General features: G+C 43.4%; 1 protein-coding gene across 3 annotated transcripts in view; it reads left to right on the forward strand.

Moving 5' to 3' along the window:
• The window catches only part of NBR1 (NBR1 autophagy cargo receptor), a 222,139-nt gene extending 198,138 nt beyond the window's left edge, over positions 1–24,001 (forward strand). For all 3 annotated transcript variants that reach the window (XM_073608374.1, XM_073608375.1, XM_073608376.1), the window contains one exon: positions 21,625–24,001. In XM_073608374.1, coding sequence (XP_073464475.1) covers positions 21,625–21,798 — 174 coding nt within the window. In that variant the 3' untranslated portion in view covers positions 21,799–24,001. The remainder of the gene's footprint in view (positions 1–21,624) is intronic.
• Positions 24,002–26,325: the final 2,324 nt, after the last annotated feature.

The raw sequence follows: 26,325 nt of genomic DNA on the forward strand, positions 1-26,325 counted from the left end.
CACGTCATCCAATGGGAGTCTGTATCTGCCAGGTGCCTGGACTGACACCCATCTCAGGCTCTCAGCAAGTCACTGAGAGCCTGAGATGGCCACTCCCCGCCCCCTCCGCAGCTCTGCGCCCCAGTGAGCGTGGAGAAGCAGAGCAGAGATCTGTGACTGACAGTCTGTAGCTCTCTGCTCGGGGAACTGTGAGAACCGAGCCATCGGTGGTGTTCGATCACTCAGTTCTCAGTGCAGAGGCGTCGGGGGACAGATGCAGCATCAGACTGATGCTGCATCCACCTAGGTAAGTATGAAACTGAAAAAAAAATGTTTGCCTTTACTTCTCTTTTAAGATTAAAAAAAAAAACCTTCTGTGTTTAGCAGCCTCCCCAGCAGCCCCTAATTACTAAACCTGAGCACCCTTTTCTCTCTCCAGCGATGTCCATGAGTGTCTTAGCCATCCAGAATCAGGAGAGATAGGGGGCAGGGCCGGTCCGCAGCTCCGTGTCTGAATGGACACAGGGAGCTGTGACCCGGTCCGGGTGCCTCTATAGCAATCTGCTTTCTGCGGTGGCACTCGACAGAAGGGAGGGGTTCAGGACCAGCGAAGAGGGACCAGAGAAAAGGAGGATCCAGGCTTCTCTGTGCAAAACCCCTACACAGAGGATGTAAGTATAACATGTTGTTTAACCACTTCAATACCAGGCATTTAGACACCTTCCTGCCCAGGCCAATTTTCAGCTTTCAGCGCTGTCGCAATTTGAATAACAATTGTGCGGTTATGCAACACTGTACCCAAACAAATTTTTTATCATTTTGTTCCCACAACTAGAGCTTTCTTTTGGTGGTATTTGATCACCTCTGTGGTTTTTATTTTTTGCGCAACAAATAAAAAAAGACCAAGAAAATTCTGAAAAAAAACAAGTTTTTCTTTGTTTCTGTTAAATTTTTTTTCACATAAGTACGCTTTCTTCTTCAATGACGGGCACTGATATGGCTGCACTGACGGGCACTGATATGGCTGCACTGACGGGCACTGATATGGCTGCACTAATGGGCACTGATATGGCGGCACTGATGGGCACTGATGAGGTGGCACTGATAGGTGGCACTGGTTTGTGGCACTGATGGGCACTCATAGGTGGCACTGATGGGCACTCATAGGCGGCACTGATGGGCACACATAGGTGGCATTGATGGGTACTTCTCTGGTGGTCTAGTGTGGGCATCCGAGGGGGCTGCGCTGATAAACAGCTCAGACCCCCCCCTGTCAGGAGAGCCGCCGATAGGCTCTCCTCTACTCACGTCTGTCAGACACAAGTGAGGAAAGGCCGATCAACTGCTTTTTCTATTGACATCGTGATCAGCCGTGATTGGACACGGCTGATCACGTGGTAAAGAGCCTCCACACCGCACCACTGATCGGCGTGATGCGCGCCCCCACGGACGCGCGGCGGCATGTTATCCTGCTGGACGTCATGTCACGCCCAGTCAGGATAACTGAACCACCGCCCGGCCATCAATCTGCTATAGGCTGGGCGGGAAGTGGTTAAAAAAAAAACAAAAAACGAGACTTTACAATCACTTTAAGGCGACATGGGAAGCAAAAATGTATATTGTACGACTATAGAATGAGTGAACAGCTGGGTAAAAAGTGTAATCTTTAGCAGTGGGATTAAGGGTACGCCACACATCCACAAGTTGTAAACTGTGGAGCTTGCAATTGATAGACTGAATGGCAGGAAAGGAAGCTCTGTTCTTTCCGGTGAAAGAATCCAGGAGAGGGTCAAATATAAAATTAAAATCCACTCCCAGGGGAAGAGCGCTCTTTGTAAAGGGAACACTGGGGGCAACCCTGGTTAACTTATATCTCCCCAACTTGAGCCAGATAACCTTTCTGGAACAGACTATGACCATCCTGGGGGACTTCGCCGAAGGGGAAGTACTCTTAGGGGGAGACATGAACTTTATCATGTATCCGAATTTAGATTCCACCAGAAACACATCACACGCATCACTGAGGCGCCTTAAGAGAAATCTCCATGCTTTCCACTTGGTGGATGTGTGGCGAGTCCTCCACCCGAGTCAAAAGGACTATAGGTTTTTTTTGCACCCCCATAATTCATACACCAGAATTGACATGTTGATGGTGCCACAGTCGCTCTTGTCTAGGGTTGCCTCGGCCTCGTTCGGCTCTATCAGGTTTTCCAACCATGCACCGGTCTTTGTGAATGTAGACCTGTTACAGTCCACCATGAAGCAATGGATATGGAGACTTAACGACTCACTTATACAATCTCCAGAGATAGTGACAGAAGTGGCAGGAGAATTAAGACACTACTTCTGCACTAATGTGACTCCAGAGGTACACTCAACAATAGTCTGGGAAGCACACAAAAGCTACATTAGAGGCATCATGTTAAAAATAGGGTCTCGTATCAAGAAGGAAAGAGCCAAACAAACTGTAGATCTTCTAGAGAAAATTAGGAAAATAGAGACTTCATAAAAAATCTCTGGCATCCCAGGCCCTGTCAGAATTAACCGCCTTGCGAAACCAGCTCCGATCCTTGGCACTGTTCAAGGCCAAGGAGATAATCTCTAAATGTCGCCGTACCTTCTACGAACATAGCAATAAATGCGGCAAGATGCTGGCATGAGCATTGAGAGCCCAGAGAACCCGCACATTAATTCCAGAAATGCTAAACGAGACACACAATAAAATCCACACTACGGAGGGGATTGCCACGCTCTTCCGAGAATATTACACGGCTCTGTACAACCTCCCATCCCCGCAGACTGAAAGAGACAGATCCATCGAAATAAAGGCCATTCAAGAATATCTAAGCAAGTCGGGCCTCCCGCAGATTCCAGAAGAAGAGCTGAGCGAACTGGACAAACCAATCTCAGCAGATGAGGTGACGTTGGCAATGACACAAATGCAGCTAGGCAAGGCCCCGGGCCCAGATGGCTACTCGCTCTTATATTACAAAACTTTTGGAGAAGTGCTGATTACGCATTTCCTATCTGCATATAATGCTGCAGGAAAGGGGACGATCCTTCCCAGAGACACACTGAGAGCCTACATTGCGGTATTACCCAAAGAAGGGAAGGATCCATTACACTGTCAAAATTATAGACCGATTTCCCTATTAAATGTTGACTTAAAAATTTTCCCGAAAATCCTTTCTATGCGACTGATAAATTTGATCCCATTACTGATTCATTCCGACCAAGTAGGTTTTGTTCCGACAAGAGAGGCGCGGGATAACACAACGAAGGCGATCAATGTGATTCAGGCGGCAAGAACACGGAAGATCCCTCCACTGCTCCTCTCGACGGATGCCGAAAAGGCGTTCGATAGGGTGAGCTGGCCTTTCCTATTTGAAACCCTAAGATGCATAGGATTGAAAGAACACCCTTAAGCTCAGGTCAAGGTCAATGGCTATCTTTCATTAACGTTTAACATAATGAATGGGACAAGACAGGGGTGTCCTCTGTCACCACTAATTTTTATTCTCACCCTCGAACCGTTTTTGAGGACTATCAGAAACAACCCAGACATCGAAGGCCTGAGCCTGGATGCCACCCTGTCCCCGAAAGTTGCTGCTTTTGCAGATGATCTCCTCTTCTTCCTGACAAAACCCCTAGTGTCCATCCCAAATCTGCTTAAGGAACTAAAGACATATGAGGGACTATCTCAATACTGCATTAACTACCAGAAATCGGAAGCACTCGGTGTTAATTTGCCATCCGCTCTAAACACACTACTCCGGTCGGACTTCCCTTTTAAATGGGCCACTTCACATATCAAATATTTGAGTATCAGGTTACCTGGCAAGACAGAGGATATTTTTCCTCTCAATATCCCCCCTCTCCTGACAGCGATAAAAAAAAGATCTGAAGGAATGGCAGCATGGTCTCTTTACCTGGTTCGGACGTTGTAGCATAGTGAAAATGAATATTATGCCCAGACTCCTATATCATTTTCAGGCACTTCCAACACAAGTTCCTATCGCTTTCTTGAAAGCGGTAAACAGAGTGATAACTCACTTTGTCTGGGCTGGTAAGCCTCCACATTACTCCGTCTTCCAAAATTGAGTGGCGGCATTGCCCTCCCTGACGCCACCCTCTACCACACAGCTTGCCATTTAACCCGCATATTAGACTGGAGCAGACATGCCACCTTGAAAAAATGGGTACAAATAGAAAACTCCTTAGCAGGGGTCCATTTGGACCAACTGCCCTGGTGTCAACAACCTTTGCCAAAACAGGTACTATATCACCCCACAGTAGGGGTGACAATCTGGACGGCTTGGAAAGTTTTCAGAGACCTGTCTTTTGCACCACTCCCTTCTCCACCCACCTCAGTAGTGGGCAACCCGGCCTTCACGCCGGGACTGGGATCCCAGATTCCAAGACCTGAAACTAAATGAGAGATCACAGGCCAGGCATAATCTCATCAACGGGCAATGGAAAAATAGACAACAAATCATAGACGACCCGGCACTGCGGGGGGACTCTTTCTGGCAAAAGATCCAACTGTCCCATTAAATTAGTTCACTACCCTCACCAGACGCTTTCGGTAGGCAACTAACTCCCTTTGAACTGCTCTGCCTGGAGCAGTCACCACTGAGACACGCGATTTCTCTAACATACCAGCTTCTGGTGTCCCCACAGCCGGATGCCAGACCCCCCTACATTGACAAGTGGGAGCGCAATCTGGGGTTAAAACTCAGTCAAACAGGTTGAGCAGATCATCCTTTTCTCTACAGTGGGGCAAAAAAGTATTTAATCAGCCACCAATTGTGCAAGTTCTCCCACTTAAAAAGATGAGAGAGGCCTGTAATTGTCATCATAGATATACCTCAACTATGAGAGACAAAATGTGGAAACAAATCCAGACAATCACATTGTCTGGTTTTTGAAAGAATTTATTTGCAAATTATGGTGGAAAATAAGTATTTGGTCACCTACAAACAAGCAAGATTTCTGGCTCTCACAGACCTGTATCTTCTTCTTTAAGAGGCTCCTCTGTCCTCCACTCATTACCTGTATTAATGGCACCTGTTTGAACTTGTTATCAGTATACAAGACACCTGTCCACAACCTCAAACAGTCACACTCCAAACTCCACTATGGTGAAGACCAAAGAGCTGTCGAAGGACACCAGAAACAAAATTGTAGACCTGCAGCAGGCTGGGAAGACTGAATCTGCAATAGGCAAGCAACTTGGTGTGAAGAAATCAACTGTGGGAGCAATAATTAGAAATTGGAAGACATACAAGACCACTGATAATCTCCCTCAATCTGGGGCTCCATGCAAGATCTCACCCTGTTGGGTCAAAATGATCACAAGAACGGTGAGCAAAAATCCCAGAACCACACGGGGGGACCTAGTGAATGACCTGCAGAGAGCTGGGACCAACGTAACAAAGGCTACCATCAGTAACACACTACGCCGCCAGGGACTCAGATCCTGCAGTGCCAGATGTGTCCGCCTGCTTAAGCCAGTACATGTCCGGGCCTGTCTGTGATTTGCTAGAGAGCATTTGGATGATCCAGAAGAGGATTGGGAGAATGTCATATGGTCAGATGAAACCAAAGTAGAACTGTTTGGTAGAAACACAACTCGTCGTGTTTGTAGGCGAGAGAATGCTGAGTTGCAACCAAAGAACACCATACCTACTGTGAAGCATAGGGGTGGCAACATCATGCTTTGGGGTTTTTTCTCTGCAAAGGGAACAGGACAACTGATCCGTGTACACGAAAGAATGAATGGGGCCATGTATCGTGAGATTTTGAGTGCAAACCTCCTCCCATCAGCAAGGACATTGAAGATGAAATGTGGCTGGGTCTTTCATCATAACAATGATCCCAAACACACCGCTCGGGCAACGAAGGAGTGGCTTTGTAAGAAGCATTTCAAGGTCCTGGAGTGGCCTAGCCAGTCTCCAGATCTCAACCCCATAGAAAACCTTTGGAGGGAATTGAAAGTCCGTGTTGCCCAGCGACAGCCCCAAAACATCACTGCTCTAGAGGAGATCTGCATGGAGGAATGGGCCAACATACCAGCAACAGTGTGTGACAACCTTGTGAAGACTTACAGAAAACGTTTGTCCTCTGTCATTGCCAACAAAAAATATATAACAAAGTATTGAGATAAACTTTTGATATTGACCAAATACTTATTTCCCACCATAATTTGCAAATAAATTCTTTCAAAAATCAGACAATGTGATTGTCTGGATTTGTTTCCACATTTTGTCTCTCATAGTTGAGGTATACCTATGATGACAATTACAGGCCCCTCTCATCTTTTTAAGTGGGAGAACTTGCACAATTGGTGGCTGACTAAATACTTTTTTGCCCCACTGTATGTGCGAGACACCAAGAGGCGGGATACAAATTGCTGTCCCGGTAGTATTACACGCCAGTAAGGATCCACAAGATGTTTCCCCAGAGCACAGACCCGAAAAAGGCTTAAATGAGAAATTCTCCAAGAAATGGTACTTTTGGCATGAGTTTATCTATTCCGAGGAATACGGACAGCTAGTGAACCAACCCCCTTGAGGGGAATAACTGCAAAATCTCCCTGGGGGATTGGATGTGACTGGAAAGGGGTATATACATCCCTCTCCTCCCTCCCCCTCCACCCCCCTTTTTATTTTCTCCTCTTTAACCCCCCCCCCTTTTTTTTCCCCCATTCTCTCTTCCTCCTCTTTTTCTTTCAACATTTTTCGTTTCTGTTTCTGGTCCTATCCGGTGCTAACATGTCGGATAATGACTTCTAGAGGTCGGTGAAAACCCCATTCCCCTAACTACTCCCTTAAAATACGGCTCATGCCGGGAAAATTAAAGGAGCCGTGCGAGTCGCAGAGGTCCCCTACCCAGTAGACATGCATCCTGACTTTATCCCATTAGGAGACTTTGAGTAAAGTGCTCTTACGGTTGTGTAAAAATGGATAAGGTGATGTACAGCCTATACTGTCATTGTATGCTACCCTGTGGGGCGTTCTGTATCCGCATGTTTTATCTTGTTAAATAAAGAAATTACAAAAACAAAATACCCTCCCAGAATTACCCCTTGAGATTGTCCATAATTATAAAGGGTGCCTTTACTGAAAAAAGGTTGAGAAACACTGCTCTAGGGCAAGTCTTCCATCTGAAGGCACACCCACACATGTTCAGGTGGTAAGACACTTGCTTAGTTAATCTGCACCGATTAGCCATAACATTATGACCAATGATAGCTAAGGGGAAGAACACTGATTATACCGAGTATAATGGCATCTAAAAAGTAGGTGGGTATATTAGGGACTAAGTGAACATATTGTCCCTGATATGTTGAAAGCAGAAAAAATGGGCAAGCATAAAGATTTGAGCAACTTTGTCAAGTGCCTAATGGTAATGGCTAGACGACTGGATCAGAGCATCTCCAAAACTACAGCTCTTGTGGGATGTTCTGGTCTGCAGTGGTCAGGACCGAGCAAAGTGGTCCAAGGAAGGAAATCCTGCAACCGGATCATGGGCGGCCAAGGTTCATTGATGCATGTGGGGACCAAAGGCTGGCCTGTGTAGTCTGATCCAATAGAAGAGCTACTGTAACTGAAATTGCTTAAACAGTAAATCCTGGCTCCTTTAGAAAGGTGTCAGAACACACAGTGCATCGCAATTTGTTGCGTATGGGGCTGTGTAGTCAGTCAGGTTGTCCACAGCCAAAAGTGCCTACAATGGGCAGGTGAGCATCAGAACTGGACCACAATGCAATGGAAGAAGGTGGTCTGGTCTGATGAATTCAAGAATGTTTTGAGGAACACAAAAAGTTTTAGGCATTGACTTGGCCTCCAAATTCTCCAGATCTCAATCCAATCAAGCATCTGTGGGTTGTACTGGAAAAACAAGTCCAATCCATGGAGGCCACACCTTGCAACTTACAGTACTTAAAGGATTTGCTACTGACCCCTTGGTGCCAGATACCACAGCATACCTTCCGAGGTCTAGTGAAGTTCATGGCTTGACGAGTTATGGTGGGTGGTCATAAGGTTATAGGTGATCAATATGTGACCTTTGGATCACAGAATTAAAGTGGTTCTAAAGGTCATATTTTTTTCTCTTAAACTAAAAAAAGAGGTTTAAACTGCACAGATCGGCCACTTGCCTTCTCTTCTGGAGTCCCCTGCTGGTAGTATCTGCTCTTCCTCTCTTCTGAGTGTATCCATAGCAAGCCCGAGCCGGGCTGTGTGCTCCCATGCCCCCTTTCCCACCTCACAGAATTTGACTGACAACAGCAGAACCTAAGGGCTCCTGCTGCTCTCAGTCTGTCCTGTGAGAACAGGAGGAGAGGGAAACCGTGCTGCAGATGGGTACAGCGTCAAAAGAGGTAAGTGTTAGGAAGAGGGAAACAACTAGTGGGGCATTTTTTACCTTAACGCAGGGAATGAGTTTGCATCCTTCCCTCTAGGACATTTCTAGTGTTGAAATCTTCATTATTTATTTAGGAAATTCTTCTAAAGTTATAGAAAGTCTCCTCTTTTTTCATTTATGTTGATTTTCTTCCCCATGTTGGACAGAGGCCCAGATTTCTATATAAATTGGATCTCCAAAAAAAAGTTTGAACCTGGAGATCTTAAATGGGATGGGCTGTCCCATCTTTTTATGACTTTTAAAACATACTCTCCTATATGGAGCAGAGGGATTTCTAGGATCTGTAATAATGCAGGAAGCCTGGGGGCGTGGCTTGGACTCCCATGTGAGCAGACGTGTCTCACACAGGCTCTGGTATCCTGAATCAAAGAACCCTGAAGTGAGCCCGATCTACCGCAGCAATAGGCCGGACACTCCACTACCGGTGTGGGGCCACTCCTGCAGCAACACCCAGCCACTATACATCTAAAACGGGGGTGTCTAAGAGGATGGAGGAGAGCCGCTCAGCCGACCGGCATGGCCAAGATGTCGGATCCCCGCTCCCACAGCGTGCGGGGAAGGAACAACATCCCTTGGCGGCTGCATGCCTGGAAAAGTATGCCCATGACACAGGCAATCACAAAATCACAGAGCCACATATCTCATATGCAGCAAAGGCAGCAAAAAACGTTTCCCAGCAAACAGCACAGCATGTCACAGAGAAGATGGCCCCCAGAGCTGCAGAACACACAGTGAGAAATCCCCCATCCCCCCCTTCCTCTGGAACAGCAAGCACTCCAGATACTGAGCCATCCCTGCATGATATACTGACTGCAGTTCACACGTATGGCTCCTCACTGACTGAACTCTCTCTTGAAGTCAAAAGCATGAAAGAAGGCATATTACATATAAGACAGGACATGCAGAAAATAAGAGAGAGAGCGAGGGAAGAGTGAGCACACTAGAGGATGATATACCCCCTCTTGCTCAGGATATTCACATAACTTCAGCTAAAGCCACAGAAACAGCGAATAGAGTTGAGGACATGGAGAACAGATTGAGAGGATCAAATATCCGCATTGTCGGTATGCCTGAAAAATCCGAAGGAAAAAACCCCACTGATTTTATTGAAATCTGGCTAGCTGACTCTTTTGGGAGAAATAACCTTACTCCATTCTTTTCTGTTGAGAGAGCCCACAGAGTGCCACTCCGTCCACCACCACCAGGGGCAATGACAGACCATTTTTGCTGAAACTCTTACATTACAAAGACAGGGATATTATCCTTCGTCTGGCTAGACAGAAACCCAATATGGAAATACAAGGCTCCAGAGTGTCCATATACCCAGATTTCTCAGCAGCTGTGCAGAAACAAAGGGCAAAATACACAGAGGTCAAAAAGAGATTGCGAGCAATCTCGGTGGTATATTCCATGCTCTACCCTGCCAAGCTGCATGTGGTTACTGATGGCTCGGTACATTTTTTTGAAAATCCAATGATGGCTACCAACTGGCTTGACCGCCACGAGAGACACCTACAGGCAGCCGTACACGGAAACTAACCGGGATAAGAAAACGCATAAACTGCATACACTGATTCTTAATGTTCACATTAAAAGCAATGGAGCCCACAGAGAGACACAACTGACTTTATTGATTTCTCTTATTTCTTACCAGTGATCCCTATAGTTTTTGACTTTAAGGGCACAAGGTCCCAGTCCTCGTTATTACCCCACCAAGAGCCCTGCGGGGCACCAATGGAAGGCTTTCCAATGGAAGTTACATTGTTCAAGTTTGTTTTTCTTTTTTCAGTTTTTAAGCCCTGGTTGATTGGGCAATGTATATTTGGGTCACAAAGCAAGTCTGCTTTGTTAGACGCAGAGTGAGACAAATAGCACTAGTCACACAATACACTTTCTACGCTCAGAACCTATGATGAATCATCTGAGTTAGCCTCTCACAGGCTTCCCATACAGGAGAATGGGTCGCACCCAGAAATAAGACCAAATGAATAAGCAAACAGAATCAGTCCTTTCATGGAATGTGAGAGGCCTACATGACCCTAAAAAGAGAACTGCCATTTTCACCTTTATCTCACACTGGACTCCCACTGTTTTATGTCTGCAAGAAACGCATTTCAATAAAGACACCACCAATCTGTTGCACCTCTCGAAGTATCCTATCCAGTACCATTCTACACATACCCGGTATTCAAGGGGTGTGAGTGTACTGTTTTCCAGGACTACCTTATTTACAAAAATTGTTGCACAAATTGATGTAGAGGACAGATTTATTTTTCTGATGGGAACTTGGGAATCGCATGCATGTGTGATCATAAATGTATATATACCTCCACCATTTAATTTAGCGGTGCTACAATGTCTCTCCCGATTTCTAGCTAAATATCCTCAGGTTCCGGTGTATGTAATGGGGACCCGTCTTTAGATGTGCACAGGAAGTACTGCCCGCAGGGCCCCAGGACATATACAGCTCTTGCCAAATATATCACGGAAGTTGGGCTTTTTGATTAATGGCGGTGTTTCCTTTTAAGGCACAATTCTCATGTCACTAACTAACGCACTCCACTTTGTCACGCATTGATTTAGCATTGGGCAATACATTAACACACTATTATGACCCTAAGGTCTTACCAGAGGTCTCTCGGACCACTCCCCGGTATAACTCGGTTTAAGCTTTCCTACTGTAAAACTCTCTATACACTGGAAGATGAACCCTTTCTGGATTCCTCTGTTTAGAGACACTAAACATATGCAAAGACAAATTCAACACTTTTTACTGGATAATAAACATTCTGCCCCACCTGGTATAGTTTGAGACACTCTGAAGGCTTTTATCAGGGGGATGTGTATCAAGGAGATAGCCACAATTAAAACAAACAGCAGACAATGGGCAATAGATGCAAGTGTAGCGGTAGACAAAGCAGAGGAGGAATTCTTACAAGCGCCCACACCTGATAGTGAAAGAAAATGGAAAGACGCACAAAAAATATATTGCACCATACATAACCAACAAGCAGAAAACAAACGCTTCTTTACCTCACAAACATACTTTGAAGAGGGGGGAAAAAAAGGTCATATGTTATCGGTAATAGCTAAATTGCAAACAACCGTCACCAATTATTCACCACCTGGCGGTGTCACCAACACGGTAGCTATGGACACCCCCTCAATTATGAAGGGATTCTGTACCTTTTTTCAGGATGTGTATTCCTCAAAGGTGAACTATCCTGAAGCCGCCCTAACTGAATTCTTAGATGAAATCCCACTACTGACAATACAGAGGGACGACAAACAACTGCTCAATGCACCTCTATCTCTAGAGGAATTGCAACTTGCCCTAGCAACATTCCCTAATTCTAAGGCTCCAGGAAATGATTGTCTCCCAATTGAGATGTACAATAAATTTGGAGGCATACTCCTACCGGAATTGCTCCATACTATCAAGGAAGCACATGCTAATGGCTCCTTACCAGACCAACCTGAGTCATACAGGCCCATATCACTTTTGAACAAAGATCTAAAATTGATTACTAAAGTTCTCGCTACACGGTTGTCCAAGGTGGTGACAAAAATAGTGCACCCGGATCATTTGGGATTTATACCTAACAGGTCCACAGCGCACAATCTTTGCAGATTATATCTAAACATGCAGATTCCAACAGATAATCAAGTTCAAAGAGCTATCCTTTCACTAGACACCACTAAGGCATTTGAAAGTGTAGAATGGGATTACCTTTGCAGGGTGCTAGAGAAATTCAACTTGGGGGAGACATTTATTTCTTGGATTAAACCACTATATAGGGCACCGAAAGCTTGCATTAGAATTAATAACGCACATCTCCCTTCTTTGATCTACACCAGGGAACAAGACAGGGCTGCCCGCTATCCCTGTTGCTCTTTGCTCTGGCCGCTGCTATCAGAGGGAACCTGGCTATATGTGGCTTTAAAAGGAAAGATTTGGAAGATAAAATAGCCCTGTATGCGGACGACACACTCATTTTTTTGGGTGACACATCTGCCTCTTTAACAAATCTCATGGAGTTTATCTGTAAATTTGGATCCTACTCGGGGTTCAAGATATGACAGGGCTGCCCGCTATCCCTGTTGCTCTTTGCTCTGGCCGCTGCTATCAGAGGGAACCTGGCTATATGTGGCTTTAAAAGGAAAGATTTGGAAGATAAAATAGCCCTGTATGCGGACGACACACTCATTTTTTTGGGTGACACATCTGCCTCTTTAACAAATCTCATGGAGTTTATCTGTAAATTTGGATCCTACTCGGGGTTCAAGATAAACTGGGACAAATCCACATTGTTACCACTTGATCCCCTTGTATCGCTTCTTCCCTCAGCAGTGGACCAGATCAGGGTGGTAGATACATTCCGGTATTTAGGCATAGTTATTCATCCCAACCTAGAACTACAGTCAGGTCCATAAACATTGGGACATCGACACAATTCTAATCTTTTTGGCTCTATACACCACCACAATGGATTTGAAATGAAACAAACAAGATATGCTTTAACTGCAGACTTTCAGGTTTAATTTGAGGGTATTTACATACAAATCAGGTGAACGGTGTAGGAATTACAACAGTTTGTATATGTGCCTCCCACTTTTTAAGGGACCAAAAGTAATGGGACAGAGTAACAATCATCCATCATCCATCAAACTTTCACTTTTTAATACTTGGTTGCAAATCCTTTGCAGTCAATTACAGCCTGAAGTCTGGAACGCATAGACATAGACCACCAGACGCTGGGTTTCATCCCTGGTGATGCTCTGCCAGGCTTCTACTGCAACTGTCTTCAGTTCCTGCTTGTTCTTGGGGCATTTTCCCTTCAGTCTTGTCTTCAGCAAGTGAAATGCATGCTCAATCTTATGCTAATAATAGCAACACGCCAACATTTTATTCATTTTGATTGGAACTACGCCACTACTAGTTTTTGGCTCTGCCTTTGGAGACTGCACTAGACTCATGGTGGCTGCAGTGGCAATACTGTGCTTCAAGAGAATGAATATTCTCCCTTACCTTGATGCTCTACTGTTCAAGCGTATCCCGAAAGGAGAAGATCTTCATAGTGCTGGAAAATCTATAGATACACTCAGGAGATTTGGCTTAAATCTGAACAAGCTGTAGGCCTCTCCGAACCGTTCAATCCAAAGTTTTTTGAGGATGCAATTAAACTCTGCCCTTTAACTAGATAAAGAAACACTCCTTTGCAGAAAGGTAGGTACTCCACCTACAGCCTCTGTCTTTTTTTTTAATCCTTCATTTGACTTAAGGAGGAGGTTTAGTCTAGGAGAAGTCAGCAGTTACAAATACTGTAGCTACTGACTTTTAATATAAGGACACTTACCTGTCCAGGGATCCAGAGCCATCCTCACCTGTGCTAGTTCTTCACTATCCTAAATGTGGGCAGCTGGCAGTGCAGTTTTGGGCTTCACAGTCGGCTGCCCACTGCGCTTTGTGAATGGTCTGTGACATGTCCCAGAAGACTGCGGGAAGGGAAGGAGGAAGGAGAACTTCCACTTGGATCACCTCGGCAATTTGAGCGGAATTAGGAGCTTGTACCTGTCAAAACTTAGAACCTGCATCGCTGCACATGCCAAATATGGTATAGGAGGGGGGGAAGAGGACCTAAAGTGGAACTTCCCCTTTTGGGTGGAGTTCTGCTTTAAGCCTGATGTTGTTATCGTATTGCCAGCAGATGCCAGTGTTGTGGGCTGCAGCTAATTTAACACAGCTGGAAAAGCAAACTTCCCAGCAACATCTTGAAACTGAGGGAAATCCACCACTATCTGCTAACCTGGACAGATTTCTCTAGCTTAAAGTGGAGTTCCACCCAAAAATGGAACTTCCGCTTTAAGTACTGGTGAACCGCTGACATGCCACATTTGGCATGTCATTTTTTTGGGGGGAGAGCGGGTACCCAGTTTTTTTGTTTTTTTTGCCAAATCAGTGAACACTTTGAGAGACTTAATTCAGCTTTGCAGCTCATCCATGTCCCTTCTCAATTTTCATATCATAGTAGCTTTTACCAAGTGCTTTTACAAAATGTCTTTTAAGACTATAGAAAAAAAAACGTTCCATAATATGTTTCCTCAACTGCGTTTATCCACACCCACATGTGAGGGCTTTCAACCGCTTGCCATTTCCTAGGAATAAGCCTTTTTTGCCACATTTAACAGATGTGGCACCAAGGATTCCTTATACTGTTTATCATCCCCTTCTGTTCAATGTAGGAGTACAATCCACGGGTCTTCTACTACTTCTATTTTAGTGATTTCTTTTATAAAAGCTAAGATCTTTTTCCAATAGGTTTTAATTATAGGACAATTCCACCAAAGATGGGCCATTGTGCCTACCTCCCTGCAGCCCCGCCAACATTCTGCCGATTTACCCCTTTGATATTTGCTAATTTTGTCAGGGGTTGCGTACCAGCCAGTTAAGCATTTGTAGTTCATCTCGGCTGTATTAGTATCGATTGCCGAGCTATGGGTTAATTTCAAAATTTTCCCTATAGTATTTATATCTCTCTGTGACCCCAATTCCCTTTCCCATTTTTTGATGAATGAGGGAACCTCCACTTCATCCACCGTTAGCAGCAATTTATATATCTTAGATATGATATTTTTTGTATTGTCTGCTAAGCATAACCTTTCCAATGCAGTCAGGTCATCTCCCGTTCTGGTTGGCTGAGGTAATTTTCTGACGAAGTGGTCCAACTGGAGGTTCCTCCACTCATCAATCACCCATGCTTCTTCATTTTGTTTTAGTTCTCGGAGTGTTACTATTTTCCCTTTTTTTATTATATCTCTAAGTTGTGCCCTTTCTTTTTTTATCCAATTCCCCTCAATACTCTTTTTACCCGGTGCAAAGTAGTCATTTTCTTTTAGTGCTATTAAAGGTGAGTTATATGTTCTATTAACCTGTTTATACGTTGTGTCCCAAATTCTTAAAACAATCCGTGTCAATATGTGAGTGTTTTCATCTAACCTTCTATAGTGAGGGGGATTCCATAATATGGTTCCCAATTGTGCCTTACTAAAGTTTTTTTTTATGTTTACCCATCTTTTCTTCTTGTTATCCCTTACCCACTCAATCGCTCTTGATAATATTATCGCTTTATAATATTTTTGAATATCGGGTACTGCCAATCCTCTTTTTTTTTTTTTTTTTTTCTTTCTTTCTTTCCTGTTTTAATATTAAAAGGGAAACTCTCGGCTTTTTCTAGAACTGTGGTAACATTACTGGTAACATCTGGAACTTATATATAATTTTTCGGAGGAGAACCATCTTTATGGCGTTAATACGACCCATCCACGACAGTGGTCTATTTAGTAATCTTTTTTACTTTCAGTTTTGATTTTGTCAAGTAAGGGGATGTAATTTATTTTATAAATCTTCTCAAAGGAGTTAGTTTTATTCCCAGGTACTTTATTTCTTCCAGGCAAATTGAAATTCCTTTTTCAAATTCCCCTCTTCAAGTTTACTAATGTTTATGTTTAAGATTTCAGATTTCTCTAAGTTTATTTTAAAGTTTGATATTTCCCCATATTGTTTTAAAACATATTGTTTTAACATTTTCAGTAAATTAGGCATTGTGATCCTGGGGTTAGTTATGTAAAATAACACATCGTCCGCAAATGCAGCGAGCTTGTGTTCTTCATCTCCTACTTTAAATCCACTAATATCTGGGTTATTTCGGATCGTAGCGAGTAGTGGTTCTAGAGACAAAACAAAGAGCAAGGGGGACAGGGGGCAGCCTTGTCTCGTCCCATTTTTCATTTCAAAGGAGATAGAAGGAGATCCGTTGATCTTTATAGATGCCATAGGGTGGCCACATAGTGTTTTAATCCACCGGATCATTCTTGGACCAATTCCAAAAGTATCAAGTGTCTGTATCATGAGCCCCCAGTCTACCCTGTCGAACACCTTTTCGGCATCTATCGACAGGAGTAGACCTGGGGGCCCCTTTTCTTTTATCTTCTAGAGTAGGAGAAGGGTTCTCACCCCATTATCCCTTCCCTCCCTTCTTGGAATAAATCCTACCTGATTCGGGTGTACCAGTATGTTCATCAACCCTTTCATCCGTCTCGCCAGTACTTTGGCATACAATTTTGTATCAGCATTTAGCAGGGATATTGGTCTGTAACTAGAACACAACATCTCATTCTTCCCCTCCTTTGGGATGACAGTAATTGTAGCAAATAAGGCCTCTCTGCTCAGCTCAAAGTCCGCTCCCAATCCATTCATATATTGGCATAGCTTTGGCGTCAGTATGTCTTTATATTTTTTTATAGTAGTATGTTGTAAACCCATCAGGGCCAGGACTTTCTCCCCTGGGCAGAGTCTGCTAAGGCTCTGTTTATCTCTTTCTCAGTTATAGGTTTCTCTAAACTCTCTCTAATATCTTCTGGGATCTTTGGTAATCTAGCTTTTTTTTAAAATTCAGTTATCTTTCTTCTTTTCCCCCCTATCTGACCTCCCATCTGATCAACTGAATATAAATCCTTATAATAATTCTTAAATGTTTCCCCTATTTCTTTTTTCGATGTAATTTGAAGATTTTTTCTTTCTCAGCATTCTGGCTAAGTGTTTACTAGTTTTATTCCCCCACTGGTATCTTTCTTTAGCTATTCTATAGAATGTTTTGTTTGTGTCTTGTGTGTCTAAGATCTTTAAGTTCATCCCGCTTAATTACTAATTTTTGGTACGTCGCTCGATCGAGACCTTTGTATTTTTTATGTTCTTGTTCTACTTTAAATAATTCTTCAATAAGATTTTTCATTTTCTCTCTTCTCTCTTTGTTTTTCCTTGCTCCCACTTCTATCAGGATCCCCCTTATGCAGGCCTTATGAGCCTCCCACAAGGAGGCCCCCTGAAATCTCTTTCATTTAGTTTGTTAGAAAATACTGTACTAATTATTTTTCTACTGTCTTTGAGCCTACCTCGTCTTGCAGCAGTTCTTTATTAAGTCTCCAGGTGAAGTGCTGTCTTTGGTTCTTGAAGACTTGAATTTTCATTTTTACTGGGGCATGGTCCAATAATGTAATAATTTTTATACTGGATTCAACTATCCTATCTAGGAGAACATGGTCCACCAGTATATAATCTAACCTAGAGTACGTCCGGTGCACAGGGGAGTAAAACGTATAATCCTGAGTTTTGGAGTTCATAATCCTCCATATGTCCACCAGTTGGCACTTATGTAATTTCTGTCTTATCTTCTTTAGTTGAACGTTATTCGTCCCCTGTGCCCGGGACGTACTGTCCACTCCTGGGTCCAAGCAAAAATTCAAATCGCCCATCACAATCAAGCCCCCGCTCCTAAAATCCATCAACTTCTCCAAAATACCTATCAAATATTTTGTCGGATTCTTATTGGGTGCATAGATGTTTGCCAGAGTATATTCGATTTCCCCTAATATACCTTTCAAGAAGAGAAACCTTCCATCTGGGTCCTGCAACCTTTCCTATAATTTAAAGTGGACTCCCTTTGTGAACCCTATTGCAAACCCCCTTGCTCTAATTGTGTCCCCATAATACCAAGTCGGAAAATCATTAGACCATAATTTAATATTTGAATTGTGGGACAGGTGGGTCTCCTGCAGAAAGACTACCTCGGCGCCATACCACTTAAGTTCTTTTAATATCTTGTGTCTTTTGGTGGGTGTATTTAGTCCCTTTACGTTGTATGTCATAAAATTTAGTGTTGTCATATTTCTCCTGTTTGTTACTGCATTACTTGCTCCTCTGTTCTATAACGGGTTTTTCCTACTCTTTTATGTAATTCACACAGGGTAGGGATTTGATCTTTGGCTCTTCTTTCCTCTAATCTGCTCATTTCCAACTCACTTTCGGTGGTAATGTCCTCCCTCGAATGATCTAACCTTTCTCCTATCTTTCTCTCCGTTCCCCTTTTCCTCTCTATCTTAGCTGATCCCAGCCCCTCCTGGTCCACGTTCCTAGGACTGGCTCCCTGAGACATGTACTGTTGGATCGTACTGCCTATAACCTTATCTTTCGGAGATTTAGGGGCTCCCCCCTTTGCTGTTTTGGATGCTGCTTTACTCATAATGCCTTTCCTTTTTATCCCTCTTATCTGTCTCCCCAGTCTCAGTTCTCTCTAATTCCTCTCCTCAATCCGATTGATGAGTGGGCAGCAAAGGAAAGGAGAGGGACAGAGGAGAAGAAAAAAAAAAAAGGGACCGTCACAGAACCGGGCGGAGGGGCAGTAGTAGAGTATTCTATCCCCTAGGGGAATGCGAATTAAGAGAAAGCTGATTATCTGCTCCAGGTTCTTACAACTATTAAAACTTAGTCCTTAAATCCTTGTCTTCAGATCAACCTTGCAGTGTCCTGAGGAATTACTTTGAGTTATATCAACTTGATGTAACAGTTCATAAGCAATCCACAAGTGTGTTAAATTCACGCGAACCGATCCTTATTATGTGTGTACTCAACTATCTCATTGACTGGTTCTGCGCTTCTCCCAGCAGTGACGCACTGTGACACATCTGATCTCTGTACACTGACTTGTGTTTCCTCTTCCCAATGTCTTATTTCTAATGTGCTTCAGCTGTGGTTATTAACCTCCTTTAATGAACACCCTTAAGAGCAGTACAACACTGATCTACTATAGTAAACAATAGTCAGATCCTTATTACCACGTGTATCCTTTGAGAAAACATGCTTTTTTTTTTCTTAATACATAGTTAGATCTCCATTTCAAGGATAGTTACTTCATGCGTGCAGGTCATCAGGTACCAATTTTATACCAGGATATAGTCTCTGTTTAACCTATACCATCCTCTATGGGGGTACCTCCTTTTTCTGCCCTTCAGAACTGTTATATCAGCACGTCCTGGTGTTCCTCGGATCCTCAACGCGGGGCTTCCTCCAGGTCCTCCTCTCCCTGACCACACAGGACCACTTACCCTGTTGTCAGACCGAGTCACCCCTTGGTGATTGTAGATTGAGGGGATTCCAGTGATTGCTCCAGAAAAAAAAAAAAAGCTCTGATGTGACGAGGCCTGCACGCCAAGGGGGTGGGGGGCTGGGAGAGGGAAGGGGAAAACCCACTACTCACGCTCCCCGCCCGCAGTCCTGCTCGACTAACGCTCCGGCCGCTCTCCTGTCTTCATCCGAGCGAGCGTCATAGCAACGTGCGGGTACAGTGTCGGCTGGCGGTGATGTCATGTACGGGACCAAGGCGATTCCTTCTCCCTTCCCTCCTCCAGAACCACCACGGCTAGCTCGGGGTCAGCACCCGCTCCACACTCCGGCGGACACACTCAGGCCCCTCCCTCCGTGACGAGCGCTACGTCGTCACGTCGCTCATCCTCCTGAAAATGTGGGTACCCAGTTTTGACAGGCACCCAGCTCCCACTTCCTCTTCTGGCGCCGGAAGGAAGTTCACCTCTCCTCCCCTGCAATATTCTTGGACACGTCACAGGTCCCAGAAGATTGCCTGGCCACTCATAAAGTGCAGCGCGGCTCGCGCCTGGCTGTGAAGCCACGGCTTGGCGCCCACAGTTACAATTCCGGTGCCACGGAGGGGGAGAGGAGCAAGGTATCATGCGCCAGCATCGCTGGACAGGTGAGTGTCTGTTTATAAAAAAGTCAGCAGCTACACTTTTTGTAGCTGCTTACTTTTGAATTGGTGGAACTCTGCTTTAATAGTGAAAATTTAGGCGGACAACAGCAAAGCATAATTCCATCTCCAGAGATGCCCCAGAAATAGACGGCCCTGCAGTGGCAAGGATCCTTTGCGGGGCCGAGAGAGATTTCTGTGTTTTACTTTTTGAGGTTGGAAAGCTGTCTTGGACTTCCCCATTTGGGACCTTCAGCCTTGGGCATTAAACTCTGTTTCTGAAGACTATCTGTGAGTTCTTAAGTCAAATTGGTCAGTGGTCATGGATATCATAACATTTCTAGCAAACATAACGTTGCCTTGCTTCATTGCAAGGGACAGAAAACCTCAGGCAGATAGTATTAAGGGTTTTTATGGTTCTTTATTAAATGGTGCACTTTTCCTCCACTGCTTACTCTCAAACTAGCCTTAATGAAGGTCAAGCTGAAGGGCAAACTAATCCTCTTCAATTTAGATTGGCTTTGTACACCAATGTGATCAACTTCTCCCTCCAGATTTTCTTTCTCTGAGCCCTGTTGCTCACCTTTTACAAAGATAGCAGCCCTGGTGTTGAATGAAAAGACTATGCTGATAGCTCATAAAGCTCAGTATCAAAAATCTGCTGTAATCTGGCTTACTTTCTTATGCTGGTACAAGCATAGGTACATAAATTCAGAGATATTGGTGTTGTATTACTAAACCTGGAGAGTGCAAAATCTGATGCAGCTGCGCATAGTAGCCAATAAACTACAGCTTGCTCAATAAAACTTTGACAAAAAGAAGAAAAAAAAAAAAACCTTTGATCTGATAGTTTCTATGCAGAGCTGCACTAGTTTTTGCACTGTCCAGTTTTTCTTAGTTCTTAGTAAATCAACCCCATTCTGTCTGTTTAATCACAGGCTTTATCCAAAATGTCTTTGATAACTGGCTTTCTCTTAAAGGTCAGGGGTTTGCCTAAGGAGGGGTGAAAGTCCCAGGACTGCATGCATAGGGGAGAGTTGAGATTCCCCAGGAGCTGCTAACAGGGAGAAGGGTGAACACAAAGGGGCTGTGACAGTGTGAGGCCCAACTGTGTTGTAAGTGTTCTCTTGGTTTTATAATCCTGGATCAGGGCCTGGAGCATGAAGGTTCCAAGGTGTCTTGGGCAGGATGGAACCTTCAATCCTGTGTCCAATCGTTGCTGGATGCCTGCAGCCTGTGTGAGTGTGCAGGGTCATTATAAGCTAGGTCTGAGAGTGGCTCAGAGCGGTTGCTGTCATTTGGATATAGTCTCTGTGTGATGGCAGCGTTGTGCTCCAGCCAAGAGAGGTAACCTACACTCACCACCTATAAGCTAACCAACCCCCCCATATCACCCAAAGTCGTACAGAGAGGAGAGTGGTGCACACAATATGGGTGAGGGGAACAGCACAGAAAGAAGAGGGGATGGGGCTGGGCTACTGTCACATATTCCTAGGGTTCTAATTCACAAATGGACTTGGCTTCTTTCTTTATAAACAGATATAGCATAGGATGAAGACTATGAATTTTAAAATATATACTTTCAGTACAATTGTGTAATGCGTTCATTCTTTTCTTTCAGCCTCCATGCTCAGAGGATCAATTTGAAGCCATGATGGCTGTGCTTATAGAGATGGGATTCTGCAACCGACAACTCAACCAGCGACTTCTGCGAAAACATAACTGCAACCTCATGGATGTGGTCACTGAACTTATCCAGATTAATGATAATGACTGGTATTCTGTCCGCTACTGAAGTAAAGGGGAAGCAGAGGTCATTATGGTTTCAAAGTAGAGACCAGACATGGGCAGAGTGTAATTTACCCTTTTTTGTTTACGTTTTAGTTCTTCTGTATATTTTTGTGTCCAAGTGTTTCTATTTTATATCATCCTTCCTGGCTTGGCTCATGAAAGATTGACAGGCTATCTGCAAAATATCTCGATCTGGTCTAAAGATTCAAAATATTTGTGCAGTGCCAAACAGTCTGTTCACTACACATTCAGTGATTGACTTCTGCTTACCTAAGGCCGATTAGAGACGAAAAATCTTAGATCCTTTATGAGCAGATAACATTTCTTTATGTGCTAAAAGGAACTAGCAGTTGGTATTGTGCTTCATCTTTATAAGAAAATTAATTTCACATATGCCTACTTATTCTTTGAGTAAGGACATTTCTTGAAACCCATTGTTGCCAGTCATAGAACACAAAAGATCTGAGGAAAACTGTTAAGAATGCAAGTTTCAGACAAGTGCAACACATAGGACGTGCTCTTTTAAATTTGACATTAGGCCGTGGGTAAAGTTTTCAAAATATACTGTATTCATAAAAACAACCATTATATAAAATGTAGTTTATACATCTAATTTCAATAGTGTTATGGAATCTGTCTTTATATTGGTTTGCTGCACACGAGTTTACAATAGGTTTGCAGTGGCATTGCCTGCTTTGTGATGTGATTGAGTAACAGAGTTTAGGGTGAGCATCTACACTTTGGTTACCTTTGCTAGTAGTCCAAAAAGAAGGCTTCTGGAGAAGTGATGTGTCCAGATCTTTATGTTCTGAAAGGTGTTGTTCTCTGATTTATGTTTAAATATACTTCTCCCAAAGATTTCAAATTTGAGTAAAGATTTTTTTTTTTTTTAATGTCACATGTACCTGATAGTCATTTAAAAAAATACATGTCACAGATTTGGGCAATTCAAGCTGAACATATGATAAAGGTAACCTCTGTTTAGGTACCTTATGCTTATTTTTAATTACCTGGGTTTAGAAGAGCTTTGCCCTAAGGCTTGCGTTTAGCTGAAAAAAAAAAAAAAAAAAACACCACCACTAGCTAAGCTAAGTAATAAGTATAGAATAATTTATTTAGCATTAAATGTCCTGCATAGAGGTGGATCCTTCTGTTCCTGAACAATGTAACAAAGATTGTTTACTGGAGGTTCTGGTAGTGTTCATTAGTTTGGGCCTGAACTCTGCTAATACCGTATATAGTGCACATGATGAAAAGGACATTCAGATGCATGTACGCTATCTTGCAGAATTCAGAACTTTTGCATAGGAAAATATGCTTGGACATATGTGTTTAAATATCATAAATCACGATTGCCGCAATGTGGAAGGCACCATGTGGTGCTGTTACTTACCTTCCCTGCCGTTGTCTGCCACACCAAGCTTGGTGTAAATCCTGGTACTGCTTCTGCTCTCCCACAATGCAGTTTTATGTACACACAAATCCCGGTTCTCTCAGGGGAGAGGAGACAGATCGTGTGTTTAGACTAAGTATTAACACTGATCTCTTTCCTCCCCTAGTCAGTCCCATCCCTCCTACAGTTAGAACACACCCAGGGAACACAGTTAACCCCTTGATCCAGGCCTTTCAGTTGAAGGATTGAGTGTATATCAGACTGCAAGTGGATCTGGAAAGGGGTTGGCAGACACAAACAGGAAAGGTAAGTATAGGCACCGTGGGGTTCCTTCCACACAGGAGGTGGCGTTTATTCAGTGCTGACAGGATTATTATATCTAGGGAATTGTTTATTACAGTGTTCATACAGAGTGAATCTCTCCAAAATGTAGTTAATATTTAAGCCTCATGCACACTGAACGTTAAAATAACTTTATAAAAACGCCAGTAGCTTTGCAGTGAGTTTTTAAAACATTTTTGCAATAGAGTTTTTTAGTGTTTTTCCGCGTTAGCGTTTTTCTTTTCCAATTGTTAAAAAACGCTGGTGAGCCATGTTTTTGAGCTTTTATTGACCTAAGAGTGTTTTTACAGCTGAAAAACACCTCTCAGAACCCACTAGTTTGTTTGTTTTTTTAAAGCCAAAAAACACCCCAGCCAAAAACTGCTGATAACAGCCTATGTGTGCATGGACACATAGGATAACATGATGGGGAGTTTATTGACTGTAGAAAAAAAACATCTGAAGCCAAAAACAGCTACTGTAAAAACATCCAGGGTGCATGAGGCCTTAAAGTGAATCTCTAAGCTAACGGATACATACACAGGTTTGTTATGGCTGTCATTTTGGTCAGGCATTCTTTGGATTTTCACAGACCCATGCTAGTCAGTAAGATATCTCTCCTGCTCCTTGTGTCAGCTTTACTGCTGCCTACATCTCCATGCTCATAGGACAAATCTGATTCACTGTACAGTTAGTGCCGGTTCACACAGGGGCGACTTGTCAGGCGACCTAGCCACCTGACAAGTCGCCTCCCGTTCTGTACTACGGAACCGTTCTAATAGGAGCGACGCAAGTCGCTCCGACTTAGAAAAATGTTCCTGTAGCATTTTTGGGGTGACTTCAGGCGGCGGTGAGGCGACCTGCAAGTCGTGCCGCCCCTGTGTGAACCGGCACTTAAGAGCCGACATAGAAACTGATCAGGAGGAACTGTGTGCCAAAATAACAAAGCGTAACAGTCAGCACAACATATCTCTTTATTTGGTCACAGCATTAACACAAATGGCAGCAAACAAGTTTTGACCTTCCAGGTGTTCGGCTCATGAGCAGTGAAGGGTTTACAGTCATTTGCTGCTGTTGCTTTTAATGTGAAAAAATACAGATTTCTTTCTACATTGTGTGCTGCAGTCATTATGGTTTTATAGTACATGCATTGCAGATGCTGTTTTTTTTTTCCCCTACTATACGAGTAAGAGGTGCCCTCCCAATTGAGTGAAGAGTGTGTGTAACTGTCTGTGCAATGTAGAAAATGGGTATAAATCACAATAATTGCTGATCTAAACTGCAAGTACTCCAGCAACTAAAACCGTGGATACATGTGTATTTCAGCTGTATAGTAAGTGGTTTGCCAGAGATTTCTTTTATTATCTGAATTTAGGCTATTTAGTAAAGCAGTACAAGCAGTGATTTGCAAATTATAGTGACCAATCAGATTTCATTTTAGTGTAGTCTTTATTTGAACTGGCTGTTAGAGCATCTTTTTTTTTTCTTAAATCGGTGGATTGTTTTTTCTTTGATCTATACATAATGTCATCAGCTAATGTGACCAGATTTAGTAGGGAGTATTTTAGGAGTAGGCAATATCTAGATGTTGAGCTTACTTTATCCATTTGTTTATGGAATAATGCCCCAAATGACACAATTTTAAAACCGAAGTACAGTCAAAAAAATGAATAAAAGCAGCACTCGGCCCATTACTTACAGTCAGTAGGAGCTGTCCCTTGTCCTGATGTCTCTTCTGGTAGCTGAAATACTCTTCTATTGATGACCCCTTGCCACTGCAATCTTCCGCTGCAGTGGGGGGGTTCATAGAACTGACATAGAAGTGACAGGCACTCTTCAAGAGTGCCCAGCTATACCAGTCATAGAGGCTGTACTACTGCGTCTGTAAATGAAAGGTGATCTATAAATTGTTAGGGTGGCACTTTCAATCATCCCCCATTCATAGATCGCTTTTCATTCACAGAAGCTTTAGTTATGGCTTCTATGAATGGCGAAAAGGGCGGGCCTAGTCAGGCACTTCCATTGTGTGCTTGTCACTGCTCCTTCAGTTCAGTTAAGCTCCCACTGTAACAGAAGACTATGAGGGTAGAGAAGTATCAATGGAGGAGAATTTCAGCTAACAGTGATAAATATATCAACACAGGAGACACGTTACTGACTGTTATGTGCCTTGTGCTTATTTATTTTTTACTGCACTTAGGCTTTAAAGTGCCCCTTTCCAAAACAAACTAAAAATACTTTGATAATAAGCATATACTGTACCCAGGCCAGTTCAGATCTCAGTAATATGTATTTTGCTAACAAACCAGCAATAATGTAAAAAAGTTAGCAATGATTTTTAACAAATTCTGTGTACAATTTTGAACCTTTTGTACAGACCGGAAATTTTCACATTACACTAAAGCTGGGTACAGGCTAAGTGTTTTTTTTCGTTCAACTAGTGGGCTGAACTAAAAAAAAAAATCAGAGTCAGACTACACGGAGCAGGCTGCTCAAATGCTGGTTTTATAATAGGACCGTTTCACGGAAACCAGTCTAACGACCAGCTTATCTTGTACAGAGAGGGCTACACTGTGATCCATAGAAGTACATGCAGCCAAAACAAGCTGTGACTGGAATTCTCCTTTAATACAAATTTTAAGTCTTATGCCCCATACACACGGTCGGATTTTCCGACGGAAAATGTGTGATAGCACCTTGTTGTCGGAAATTCCGACTGTGTGTGGGCTCCATCACACATTTTCCAATGGATTTTCCCACACACAAAGTTTGTCGGAATTTCCGATCATGTGTACACAAATCCGACGCAGAAAGTGC

Source organism: Aquarana catesbeiana, linkage group LG12 (assembly GCF_042186555.1).
Source record: "Aquarana catesbeiana isolate 2022-GZ linkage group LG12, ASM4218655v1, whole genome shotgun sequence".
Taxonomy (NCBI): domain Eukaryota; kingdom Metazoa; phylum Chordata; class Amphibia; order Anura; family Ranidae; genus Aquarana; species Aquarana catesbeiana.